The 12,985-nt window shown below is 54.0% G+C and overlaps 1 protein-coding gene across 1 annotated transcript; it reads right to left on the bottom strand.

Annotated features, from left to right (window-relative positions):
* Positions 1-522: 522 nt before the first annotated feature.
* DLX2 (distal-less homeobox 2) lies at positions 523-3,961 on the bottom strand. The gene is made up of 3 exons (XM_033231124.1): positions 3,203-3,961; positions 2,528-2,712; positions 523-2,011 (listed from the first exon to the last, which is right to left on the bottom strand). The coding sequence occupies exons 1-3, from the start codon at positions 3,600-3,602 to the stop codon at positions 1,610-1,612; spliced, it is 987 nt and encodes a 328-aa protein (XP_033087015.1). The 5' UTR covers positions 3,603-3,961; the 3' UTR covers positions 523-1,609.
* Positions 3,962-12,985: the final 9,024 nt, after the last annotated feature.

Below are 12,985 nucleotides of genomic sequence, written 5' to 3'. Positions count from 1 at the left end.
GCACAGCCCCGTGCCTTTGGGGTCGCCTTGCATTCCAGAGCAGCCAACCATGCCTCACGAGGGTGACTCACAGAGCTCTCAGTTCAGTCCCGAAGTGCCGTGGGACAATCGGAGGGGAAGGTTCAAAGTAGGGGTCCGACCCTCAGGTTGCTCAGGTCCCTGATGGGAGGTGCCCTGCGGCGGCTTGGATGCCTACCCTGGCCATCCAGGCGGGCGCGGGGGCGGTGGCGCCAGCGCCGGAGGGTCCGGGCAGGCGGAGGCTGGAGCGGCTCCGAGCTGAGTGAGTCGACGCGCCGCCGCTGGAGAAACCCTCGCTGGGACTCGGGAGGGGGCGGGGCGTGAAACCCCCGGTGCGGCCCCACGCCCAGCGTGCCTGTCCTCTCCTTGCCACACCTCGCGGTGTCGCAGCCTCGGAAAGATGTAAACGTAGCTCTCGGCCGGCTGGCTTCCCGGCCTGTGCAGCGGCTTGAGCTCTGAGCACATGACTGACCGGACCCTGGCACCAAGAAAAAAGCGCACACATCCAGTGAAAACAATAATTTATTTAAATAATCTCTTCATATTGTAAAATCAACATTAAGAGCATGTTGTTTTCATAATAAATAACCCCAAAATACCTTTCATTTCAACAACAAAGACTTTAGGATACGATAAAACAAATCCAAATCAGTAGCTTAACTGAAACGTTTTTAAAGGAAAAAATAAAAAGGAGGGGTTGCCGAAGTCACTGCTAAACTGCAGTTTTCACAACTGGGGGTTTACAAAAAAGTCTGAAAAGATGGATATTTTTATACAAATAAATCAGTGGGAAAATCTGCACAGACACCTTTATTTACAAACTCTGTGTCCAAGTCCAGGCTAATAATCCTGAATAGGTTTTAAAAAAGATAATTTAAACACATTTTTGCAGTGTTCACATATTAAAAAATCAGTTTTTTCAACATCAAAATGAGGTCATCCGCAAAGGCACCTAAACTTTTAAAAAAATAAAAATAAAAAAACTCCACTGGTGATGGATGAGGAGAGAGCTGAGGGAGCGCTCCTTGGGGAGCACGGTGGGGGAAGAGAAGGATGGGGGCTCCGAGGGCTGGGAACTGCAGGGAGTAAAGTGGCCAAGGGTCAAGGGGCCACGTGGGGGAGGGCGGGCAGGCGGGACCGGGAGGTCAATAACTGCAGCGTCCGAGCTGAGCCCAGGAGCGGGCGAGGAGAAAGAAGCCTCAGAGCGCCCAGGAAGCCTCGCGCGCCTGGGAGGCGTCCATCTCCCGAGACCCAGCTCTCAGCCCGGGGCGAGGAAGGCGCCAGACAGGCTCACCCGGAGGGGAGGGGAAGGCAAGTCAGAAGCGGGGCTCGAAACGGCCGAGACCCGGGGCTCAGGTCAGAAACGCGGCCTTTTAGGGAGGCCTTCGCCAAGCTGCTGTCCGGTTCCCCCGGGAGAAAGGCCCGCTTGGTGGCCCCGGGAGGGAGCAGGGCCTGGGACGGGCCACTGCAGGTCGCAGTCTCCAGGAGAGGTGGGTGGAGGCAGCGGGCCGGGAGGAGAGAACCCCGGCTCGGGGTAAGCACTGAGGATCACTGGTCTCTGCTCTCAGTCTCTGGCGAGTTCTCCCTGGGGTTAGAAAATCGTTCCCGCGCTCACCGGGGCGCCCCCGCCGCCGTGATGGTGGTGGTGGTGATGCGGCTGCGGGGTCTGAGTGGGGTGCAGCAGCGGCGCCGTGGCCTGCAGGTGTGAGGCGGTTCCCGAGGCCTGGTGGTACCATGGGTAGTTGCCCAGAAAAGCCGAGGCCGCGCTGCTCGGGCTGGAGCCTGAGCTGCCGGCGCCGCTGCCGCCACTGCCCGGACCGCCGCCGCCCGCCATCCGCTGCGGCGCAGCGAAGTCCCAGGAGGCGGGCGCCGAGATTGGCGGCGAAGCACAAGGTGGAGAAGCGCTGGCCCCAGGGTGCTGCTCCGAGGGAATCTCACCACTTTTCCACATCTTCTTGAACTTGGACCGGCGGTTCTGGAACCAGATTTTAACCTTTGAGGAAAAAGACCTGAGCATTAGTGGACGAATCTAGTCTTGGGGCAGTAGGGGTTCAAAGAGGAGAAAAAAAAAAAAAGCAGAGAAAAACCGCCGGCTAGAGGTGGGCAGCTAGCGCCTTGGAAGCGGATCACGCGCGGCGGCCTTTGAGACTCAGCGGGTTCCTGCTCCCTGGGGAGGTACTTGCCAAAAGGCCAGGGCTGCTGGTGTACGTGCACTGTGATGACGGTGACAGCGGGAGGGTGAGGAGGGCCAGTTATTTCACCCGCTTAATCAGTAGCGAGAGGCACGGGGTTTCTGTCCACCCGGTCCCTTTCCTTCCCTCCCACGCGGCGGCCCCTTGGGGGTTTCCAGCTTTGGGCCTAGAAGCTTACTTAGGGCCGCTCGAGGCATAGGCCTGGAAATCCTTAAAAGTACTTAAAATGAACTTTTAAAAGCATTGTCCTGAACCCGCCTGCTTCCCAGCCATCTCAGGCCCGCGCTCTCCTCGCCCCCGCAGGGCGCGAGCCCCACCTGAGTCTGGGTGAGGCCCAGAGATGCCGCCAGCTCGGCTCGCTCCGGCAAGGCCAGGTATTGAGTCTTTTGGAAACGCCGCTGAAGAGCCGCCAGCTGGAAACTGGAGTAGATGGTGCGGGGTTTCCGAACTTTCTTTGGCTTCCCGTTCACTATCCGGATTTCAGGCTCAAGATCCTCCTTCTCTGCAATGATACGGAATCATGAGAGCCGCGCAACCCAGGGGTCCTGGAGTTCCCGCGCTCCTAGAAGGCCCGGAGAGGGGACTTGGCTTGAGCCAGGAGGTGGGTGCACTGAACTGTGGCGCCACGGGCAGGCGCAACTTCGCAGCTTGCGAATCGGAGCCGCCACCGACCCCGGGAGCTGAACCCTCCAGGGAAGGGGGAGACAAGTGCACACCCAAGAGAAAGAAGCAGGTGGCAAGGAGATGCCCTTATGAGGCAGGCGGAGCATGCCCACTTGGCCCTTGAGGCCACCAGGTCCCACCAACGGAGAGAGGGAGGTAACGGGCGACCTGCGGCAGATTGGAGGCTGGGGAGGGTAAAGGGCACAAGCGGGCGGTGAGCAGGCAGCGTGAAAATCCAGGGCTTTCGACGCCCCCCCCCGAAACACGTTTACCCATCCATCCCATTAACTAGACCGACTCGGCACTCTTGACTCCAGCGTTATGCATACCAGGCTCGTTGTTGGCTGGGGACGAACTGGTTCCATAGGGAGCGTAGGAGGTGTAGGCGGCGGTGTAGCCCAGGTCGTAGCTGCCCTTGGCGGAGTAAGGGACATTGTTGAGACCGCTGGCTTGGTACTGGTAAGAACCCATGTGCGCGAAGGGCGAGCCTCCGCCGCCGCCGCCGCCCGCCGGGTGCTGCTGGTTGGTGTAGTAGCTGCTGTCGGTGGCCGTGGACACCGGAAGGGTGGGCGACTCCTGGGGCTTGTGGAGGCTGCTGCTGCTGCTGTTGTTGCCACCCGGGCCGGCGCCGCCGCCGCTCGGGGGCTGCTGGTGCTGGTGGTACGTGCTGGAGGCGGCGATCTGGGTCGAGTGCATATCAGCCACTAGACTGTCAAAGACTCCAGTCATCCTGGCCCCGGACGGGAAAGAGCAGAGGTGGCGGGCGTGCGGGGGAGGCCAGGCGCCTCCTCCGTCTCTCCCGGTCCCCTCCAGCAGCCAATATAATTACGGGGGTGGTTGGGGGGAAACAAGAAAGGAGTCAACCGTCTAGGCGCCTCCTCCTCCGGGGAGGCGATCACTGTGAGCTGCTCGGGACAGCTGCTGGTCGCATCCTCTTTCGGCCTCTGGGCCCACTCGGCTCCTTGCCCAGCGCGAGCGCCGACTCGGGCGGGGGGGCGGGCAGTGAAGGGGGCAGGGGTGGCTGGGCCAGGTCGGGGATCCGGGGGGCGGGAGCAGGTGAGCGGCCCTGAGCGGCTTTACGATTGTCTGCCAGGCGGGCTCTTGCAGCGTGGGCATTTAACACTCGTCACGTGAGCGCTGGCGACGTCACCTAGCAACAGCCAATCAGAAGCAAACGGCCGCGGAGCTCCGGGAACGCCCGGCCAGGGGGCGGGCGTCACACGGTGGACGCTGTGGCTGCGGCTGCGGCTGCCGCTGCGGCTGCTGCAGCGGCCCCGGGTGCAAACAGACTGCCGCTGAATGTGAGCAGCGAGGCAAGGGGTCGAGGTAGCGGGGAGTCAGGGTGGCCCGCAGCAGGAAGACAGAAGGCGTGGAGACAGACTGGCGTTTTGTCTCAGAGGAAGAAGTGGGGTCCCCCATCCCATTCTGTGTGCAAGTGCCAGTTCCAGTGATTCGTACTTTCATGTCCGAGGTCAGTTTTCAAACACATTAAAGTACATCGGTGCCCAGAGTCCAGCTAGCTCTATCTCCACTTTTCCTCGAAGTGTCTGGCACTTACTCTTGTTAGCCACTGGGCACTTGACATAGTCAATTGATTTAATTATCCACAAACCACGTGTAATGCCCGCTTCCTAACCAATCCGCAGGGATATTAGGACAATTAATTAGATAATATTAAAACGGGTTTTCTTTGTTGCTTGAAAGAGAAGCTACATAAACTTAAAGGTATTATTGCTAATAGTATATTTGAAACCAGTTTCCCTGGTACTTTCCCGACATGCGAGGCTCTGAGTAATTATATATGTTTGATAAGTAAATGACACCCTGAAAGCCATCCCGAGGACTTCCTCCTTCGGGTGAAAAGGTTCACCAGTTGGCCTTGAAAATTCGATGCTCTTGCGAAAAAGGAAATAGGATAATAGGTGAGATTATAGATTTATCAAGTAGATACTAGATTTATCACTTCTCTGTAAATTTACAACAAATATAAAAAGTTTTATCTGGTTTATTGAATTTAATCCTATTTTACAGTTTTGCATTTTGGGACCCTGTTATACTCTATCATTGCAATTTTTTCTTTTCATTCTCCTGTTTTTTAGAAAGTTGGAAATGGTAACTTCCTCTGTCTCTATAATCTTGTAGTGGGAAACCTTGGCCCGACGGTGATGGACGGCATGACTTGCTGGACTCCCAAGTCCGGAGTTCCTGCGGCAGCGCTTGCTTTGTGGCGCCACCTGGTGGGCAGCGTGCGAGGTTACGGGGGCGGGGTAGACGGTCTAATCACGCCCAGGCGCCAGCCTCTGAAACCCCCCAAAAGAACAAAATAGTAATTAAAAGCCACAAAATTGTGCTAGTGCGCACCATCTGAAGCACCCTTTCCTAAAGACCTAACATGTCGCTGAAAGAACTTGTTACAACAACTGTCTGGTAGAAAACAAGTTGATACCTTCAAAAATATGATATTTGGTCTTCTTCCCTAGAAAAAGCAAGTGTGTAATTAAAACTCCAGCATTCACGCAGAGGAATAATGAGATAGGTAATGCGCCTTCAAGTCTACCTGGATTTAGTTCTCAGCTTTTTTTTTGGTTAAGGAAGGCCCCTAGATGGAAAGAGCCAGCTTATGAGAAAAGGTTGGAGGTGGAGCTCACCCCCACCCACCTGCATTGCTATGCGGCTCTCTGCCTACTTTGTGGGCCTCAGCTGCAAAACTAACCTCTTGATACTGAAACATGATTGCCTTTTGGTTTTTTTTTTGTTCGTTTGTTTTTGTTTTTTTGAGACGGAGTCTCACTTTGTCACCCAGGCTGGAGTGCAGTGGTGCGATCTTGGCTCACTGCAACCTCCACCTCCTGGGTTCAAGCGATTCTCCTGCCTCAGCCTCCTAAGTAGCTGAGATTACAGGCGCGCGCCACCACCCGGGGCTAATTTTCATATATTTAGTAGAGACAGGGTTTCACTATATTGATCAGGCTGGTCTTGAACTCCTGACCTCGTGATCCCCCCGCCTTTTGGTGTTTTGACTTCAAATTCCAACTCTTTCTTTCTGTCACTACAGTGGGGGCTGCTTTGACCTAATATAGAAAAAAATTCCCTGAAAAAGAGATTTTTAAAAATCCAACCTCCTGCCAGGCGTGGTGGCTCACGCCTGTAATCCCAGCATTTTGGGAGGCTGAGGTGGGCAAATCACCTGAGATCAGGAGTTCGAGACCAGCCTGGCGAACATAATGAAACCCCATCTCTATTAAAAATACAAAAATTAGCTGGGCGTGCTGGTAGGTGCCTGTAATCCCAGCTTCTTGGGAGGCTGTGGCAGGAGAATCGCTTGAGCCTGGGAGGCAGAGGTTGCAGTGAGCCGAGATCATGCCTTTGCACTGCAGCCTGGGCAACAGAGCGAGACTCCGTCTAAAAAAAAAAAAAAAAAAAATTCAACCATATCTTTTTCTCTCTGTTCTTTGTTCCCACCCTAAACATGTTCTCCAGGCTTTTTCATGGTGGCAAATTTGTTGTATTTTATTTATTCAGTAACTTCCATTAATTAGCAGCCCAAAGTCTATATCAGCTGAGATCTGGAAAATGGTATCTTTCTGGAAGGAAATGACTGGAGTCCCGCTTTATCTGGAAAACAAGGGATTGCGTAGGTGGGGGAAAGAGAGGGCAAAGAAGAGACCAGAGGCAATGAGCAAGCGGGGAGAGTGTGAGGGAGGGGGAGAAGGAGGGAGAACCCACGACTGCATTTGGAGAATCAAGTAGAGACTTGAGGTATGAGTTCTGATAATTTGAACACAAATCTGGGTTTAGCCAAATTATCCGATTACTGCATCACAATGTCCAAACAGTTTGCTTACTTTGGTCTAAAGTCAGGGAAGCAGTGGCAAGGGAATTGACAGTTTTGTCTACAGTCAGAGTGACGCCCATCTCCTTAGTGATCTGAGTGAAGGGGAGGCTTAATGGCCGGGCGCAGTGGCTCAAGCCTGTAATCCCAGCACTTTGGGAGGCCGAGACGGGCGGATCACGAGGTCAGGAGATCGAGACCATCCTGACTAACACGGTGAAACCCCGTCTGTACTAAAAAATACAAAAAACTAGCCGGGCGAGGTGGCAGGTGCCTGTAGTCCCAGCTACTCGGGAGGCTGAGGCAGGAGAATCGCTTGAACCCGGGAGGCAGAGCTTGCAGTGAGCTGAGATCCGGCCACTGCACTCCAGCCTGGGCGACAGAGCCAGACTCCGTCTCAAAAAAAAAAAAAAAAAAGAGAAGGGGAGGCTTAAAACGAGTTTGGGGGAACACTGGTGCTTGAGGGCAGTCAGCTACCTCTTCTGCCCCCAGGGCACCTTCTTTCCCCTTCTCCGTTTTTCGGATTTCTCTGATTTCAGCATTCTTTTGCTCCGCAGGAACCTAGAAAATGGTGGGGATAAATAAGGGGAGCGTGAAGTTTCTACTCTGGCCTTGCGTGTTCCAATCCCATCGCTGAGACTTTCTTCTGCTTTGGAACGCTTGTCCCAGGCTGTCGCTGCCCTGCGGCGTCTCCCCTCGTAGGAGCCTAACGCCAACCCCTGCGCCAGGCAGGGATGGAATCATCATTCTCATTGTACAGAAGAACACTGAGGCTTGAGAACGGAAACGACTTCTTTTGAGTTGGGTCCCCCTCCCTCCTTGCCAGGCAGCCGCCTTTCTCTGTTGCCATAGCACAAATCACAAGGGTATTTATGTAGTAAGCCTTAGTTGAGCAGCTCCAGGTCTCCATAAGACGGCGAGCTGGAGAGGACAGGTCTGCGCTTTGCTCTCAGCCCCTTGCCCCACTGCTAACCTGGGGCAGGATTCCAGCCTTCGCCTAGCCCCGCGCTTTGCCTCTGCAGGGCTATCGGGTGTCCCCCGCTGCACAGAAAGCCAGCGCAATTGGGTATTATTGGGGAGAGGATGCCTCCTGACGGCAGGGAGCGGGGGTGGGCGCCCCGGTGCCCTCAGTGCGTGGCGGGGCCAGGCCCATTTTCACTCTCCTTCCCCCACCTGGGGTTGGGGGCCGCAGGCGCTGCTGCTCCTACTCCTCACAGTCTCGTCGAGGGTCCCGGAGATGCGGGTTTCCGGGCCTCTGTTCCAAGAAGCAATGCCAGTTTCGGTACCTTTGTGTTTTCGCCCCCGAAGTAGTAGCTCTAGGAACCTATGCTTTCGAATTCCTTTGGGGTTTGTCCTAAAACTCAAGGACGTTGGAAGAGGGAGGCGATTTGGTTATGAGAACCTCCCAGCTCAGCCTTTGCGACCAAACCGCAGTGCTTTTGTTCTCACTTCATTGGCTAATTGCAGCTTCTTGGGACAGCTCTGGCCGGATCCTTTCGCATTGCTGGTCTCCTCAGCATGATTTTCCCTGCGGCTCCAAGGACAGCCTCAAGGGACTCCGGGAGCCATCAGCTCTCCGCAGCCCCTGGGATCGGTAGGCAGACGGGACCCCTGACTCGCGATCTGCGTCCTGAGATGTCACATTTTTTCTTTTCCTGCATGGACCTGGCGAGGGGACACAATGGAATCACTCTTGGGGGGCAAAGACTCGGCCTGTGCAGGGAATGGATGGGTCCTCTGGTCTCCGCTGCCACAGCTCCCCGGCTTAGAGGTTGTCTCAGGTTTCCACCATTTGAAAATTTATTATTATCTTATTATTTTGAGACGGTGTTTTGCCCTTGTTGCCCAGGCTGGAGTGCAATGGCGCGATCTCAGCTCACCGCAGTCTCTGCACCTGAGGCGATTCTCCTGCCTCAGTCTCCCCAGTAGCTGGGATTACAGGCATGCCCCATCACGCCCTGTTTTTTTGTTTTTTGCTTGTTTGTTTGTTTGTTTGGTATTTTTAGTAGAGACAGGGGTTCTCCATGTTGGTCAGGCTGATCTCGAACTTCTGACCTCAGATGATCCTCCCATCCTGGACTCCCAAAGTGCTGAGATTACAGGCCTGAGCCACCGCGCCCGCCTATTATTATTATTTTTAAGAGTCAGAGTTTCACTCTCTCACTCAGGTTGGAGTGCAGTGGCGCGATCACAACTCACTGCAGCCTCGAATTCCTGTGCTCAAGGGATCCTCCTGCCTCAGCCTCCAGAGTAGCTGGGACCACAGGCATATACCACCATGCCCAGATAATTTTTTTATTTTGTAGAGACGGGGTCTCACTATGTTGCTCAAGCTGGTCCCAAACTCCTGGCTCAAGCGATCCTGCAACCTCGGCCTCCGAATGTGCTGGGGCTGGGATTACAGGCGTGAGCGCCCGCTCCCAGCCCACATCTTTGGCTCGACACTCCCTCCTGGCTCCCGAGCTTGAGAGTCTCAGTCAGCCATTCCTCTTCCACCTGCCTCCAGGCACTGTCCTCCAGCAGCGTGCAGTCTAGTGCAGAGAACGATTGCCCTCGTGTATTTACTGAGCGCCCAGGGTTCTGCCAAGCCCTTTACCTCCGGCATCTCACTGACTCCTGGGAATCGCCCTGTGGGGTGGGTACAATATCACTCACATTGAGGAAACCAAGGCCTAGAGCCAATCACATGCTTAAGGACGCGCAGCAGTGTCCGACCTCGAACTCAGATCTGGGCCACAGAGGCAAGGCCGCTGTCGTTCTGGGCTGTTTCTGGCCAGGGGACGCGAGAGAAGGCGGTACCGTACCACACTTATCTCTCCCGGGCCTGGTGCTGCCAGCTCCACGGAACAGACGGGAAGGGGCCTTGGCCGTCCTGAGGGCGACCGCGCCCCTTCCTCCCCAAGGAGCGTCCTGGAAGGGAGGTTCCCCTGGGAGAGGAGGAGGCGCGCCTGGCTGCGCAGAGGGTAGCCCCGGGAAGATTCCCGAACAGACTCGAGCCTCCGCGGAGAGGGCGGGTGGCGGGTGCCCCCTGGCTTGGCACGTAAATCCGAGCTTGGGGACCCGATTTTTGTTCCTGCTGGGATTCCGCCCGGAGTTATCTTTGCTCCCTGCTGGGGTGTAAGTAAACCCCAGGGGCTTGAACCTGAATCATCGGATGCTCGACGCTTTCAGCCGTGGCCTTTCCGCGGCGAAGGGCTTCTGGTGCTTTCAGACCCAGTTTCACCTGTTGCCTTCCAGAACTAACAGACTCTAGTCGGGTCCATTTCACTTTATTGTCTGTTCAACGATTAAAGCAAAGAGAGTGACAGCTGGGGCCCTTGATCCGGGAGGGCGCCCTGTATGGGGCAAAGGGTGGCCCAGGTTCTGAGGCACACTGATCCGGTGGCCTAACTGTGGGATCCCAGCGCACAGGTCCCGAAGGCAGGCCACCGGTGGTTGAGCTTCCAAGGGCGAGAGAAACCTATTCTCCTTAGATGGTGAAAAGCTGCCACATCTCAGTGTCCAGGTCCCTCCTCCTTTCCCCACCGCCCCCGCCACCTCCAGGAACAAAAGCTTAGACCGCTGAGATGTTCACTTTGCACTTTCGGCAGCACTCACATTGACATATGAGAACAGTGCAACAAGGTTTGTTCTCAATCCGAAAGAAAACAATCTCAGAGAACACATGGACACAGGGAGGGGAACGACATACACTGGGGCCTGTCGGGGTGGGGGTGGGGGTGGGGAGCAGGGGTAGGGAGAGCATCGGGAAAAATAGCTAATGTACGCTGGACTTAACACCTAGGTGATAGGTTGACAGGTGCAGCAAACCACCATGGCACACATTTACCTATGTAACAAACTTGCGCATCCTGCACATGTACCCTGGAACTTAACATTTCAAAAAAAATGAAAAAAAAAAAAATCTGCGGGGTTTCCCGCCCCTGAACTGAGGACTATTTGTGCCCGGTGTTGGGGGGGGTGCCGGGAGGGGGATGTGCGTGGGGTGGGGGGGTCGGGGGAGGGGACTGAAAGAGGGGAGTAAGGGTAGCCGGGAGGGGAACGCCGCAGGGGTGTTGGACTTCGGGTCTTCCTCGTGTCCGGTGTTGATTGGCTCCAGCTGTCAGGCTGAAACCACAACTCCTCCCCTAAGAGCCGCAGGGGTGAACCCCTGTGCCGGCCCTAGGTGTTCTCAGAGTTGCGTTGTCAGTGCAGCATGCCTCTGGAAATTTCAGAGCCTCGCAGGCCTTAGATCCTAGTTAGGCCCTTTTCACTTTAGTGTCTATTCAGTGGTTAAAGCAAAACACACACACACACACACACACACACACACCACCACCACCACCACCACCACTATCACCACAACCACCAAACGGGAGAACTAGGAAGGAAACGTCTGGAACTCAGAGAGTACCCTTGGACACAAAATTCCCTTCTCTTTGACAAAGTCTTTCTTTCCACTGCCTCGTCTTAGAACAAAAGGGTTGTGCCACCTTCTATGGATGTGAAGAGGATGTGCTGACACGTGTGCTCGGGAGCCAGACTTTGTGGCCTTGGGGGAAAGGACTGAATATTTCTGTGCTTCGTCGTTTGCATCTGTGGAATGCGGGTGATACTGAGCTCTTCCTCGTGGGATTATTGCCTGGAAATACACCGTTGTATGTTCATCGCCTCCAGGTTTACCGCGAGACTCGGCATTCTCGGGCCTCAGCTGAATGGGTTTTAAACTGCGGAGGGAGGCCCAGGCGGAGAGGGTGTAGGCCCACTTTTCTCACTCGTGCCTAAGCAGGCCTTGTCCTGGCGGCAGCCAAGGTGAAGGCAGACGCTGTTTCCGGGATCCAGTGGACCAGACCAGGCCAGGGGATTTGGGCGTGGGCCTCCGAGGCGGCAGTGGGTGGTCCAGGGGCGTTGTGAAGTGGTCAGGCGCTGTGGATGGGGAAGTGCAGGGCCCTCCTGCAGCACTGAATTTTGGAAGACCAAACGCTACTCGTAAGTAACCCGTTTGGCCTTCCAAAGGACTGCCCCATTCAGTAAGCGGGGCAAAGTCCCGCCGTGGCAAGCTTCTCCATAGTCTCCCTGTGTGCTACACCTGGGCTGCTTCTGCTCGCTTCTTTGAAAATGGAGAGGGAAGCAGAGGGAAGAACCTTGCAGGTTATTCACAGGGAACTGACCCTAGGCGCTATAGGCTCAGTTACCGTTTGCCGTATGTCCGATTGTTTGCATGTACTTGTGCACGCGTTTTCAAATGCATAAAACCCTATGCATGTTTCCAATGTGTAAACACGTAAGCGTTTGTATTTGTATTTCTATTTCTTTTATTTATTTATTTTCTTTTGAGAAGGAGTTACCCTCTTGTTGCCCAGGCTGGAGTGCAATGGTGCATCTTGGCTCACTGCAACCTCTGCCTTCCAAGTTCAAGTGATTTCCCTGCCTCAGCCTCCGGAGTAGCTGGGATTACAGGTGCGTGCCACCATGCCCAGCTAATTTTTGTGTTTTTAGTAGAGATGGGGTTTCACCATGTTGGTGAGGCTGGTCTCCAACTCCTGATCTCAAGTGATCCGCAGGCCTCGGCCTCCCAAAGTGCTGTGATTACAGGTGTGAGCCACTGCACCTGGCCAGCATTTTTATTTTTTAGAAATCTTTTCTTTCTATGTCAGTAGTTACAGAGCAATCATTTTCTTCTTAAGGAGAATGTGTGAGGAAGGTATCATCACTTATTTGACTATCTTCTTTGCCTTGTCATCTAGATGATTTCCAATATTTACAAACAACACATGAGTGAATGTCTTCTGGAGAGCTTTACCCACGTGTTCAATTACATTTGTAAACTAGAATCCTAGTAACTGAATTGTGTGTCAACATTTTAATAGCTACCACTAAGCTCCCCTGAAAAAACAAGCAATTTAAGCTCTATACTCATTTCTCAGCACTCTCACCAAGAATATTAGGAATCTTTAGTATTTTTTGAATATGATAGGCTTAAAATAGTGCCATATTTTAACTTGCAAAGCCTTTACATTAGTAGAGTGTGGGTGTTTTTTCTTTTTTTCTTTTTTTATTGGGGGGGTGTTCTGCTATATTTTGTCCAGACTGATCCTGAACTACTGGGCTCAAATGATCCTCCTCCTGCCTCAGCCTCCGGAGTAGCTGGGACTACAGGCATGTGCCATTGCATGCTTGGCTTGTGTTTTTATATAGGCATTTGATTTTCTTGATTTTCTTCTGTGAATTACCTATTTCTGTTCTCTGCCCATTTTTCTGTTTTTAAAAAATTGATTTACAGGAAATCATTACATATTTT

This window comes from Trachypithecus francoisi, unplaced genomic scaffold (assembly GCF_009764315.1).
Source record: "Trachypithecus francoisi isolate TF-2019V2 unplaced genomic scaffold, Tfra_2.0 Lachesis_group13, whole genome shotgun sequence".
NCBI classification, from domain to species: domain Eukaryota; kingdom Metazoa; phylum Chordata; class Mammalia; order Primates; family Cercopithecidae; genus Trachypithecus; species Trachypithecus francoisi.
Note: the sequence above shows the minus strand (reverse complement) of the source record. Positions and strands in the feature narration are given on the sequence as shown.

Bases quoted from the DNA above. Each gene is read 5' to 3' on its own strand.
- DLX2 (XM_033231124.1), bottom strand. From the start codon at position 3,602: ATGACTGGAGTCTTTGACAGTCTAGTGGCTGATATGCACTCGACCCAG. The intron at 2,713-3,202 runs GTATGCATAACG...GTATCATTGCAG, and splicing joins CCCAGCCAACAACGAGCCTG to AGAAGGAGGATCTTGAGCCT. The intron at 2,012-2,527 runs GTGGGGCTCGCG...TTTTCCTCAAAG, and splicing joins TGGGCCTCACCCAGACTCAG to GTTAAAATCTGGTTCCAGAA.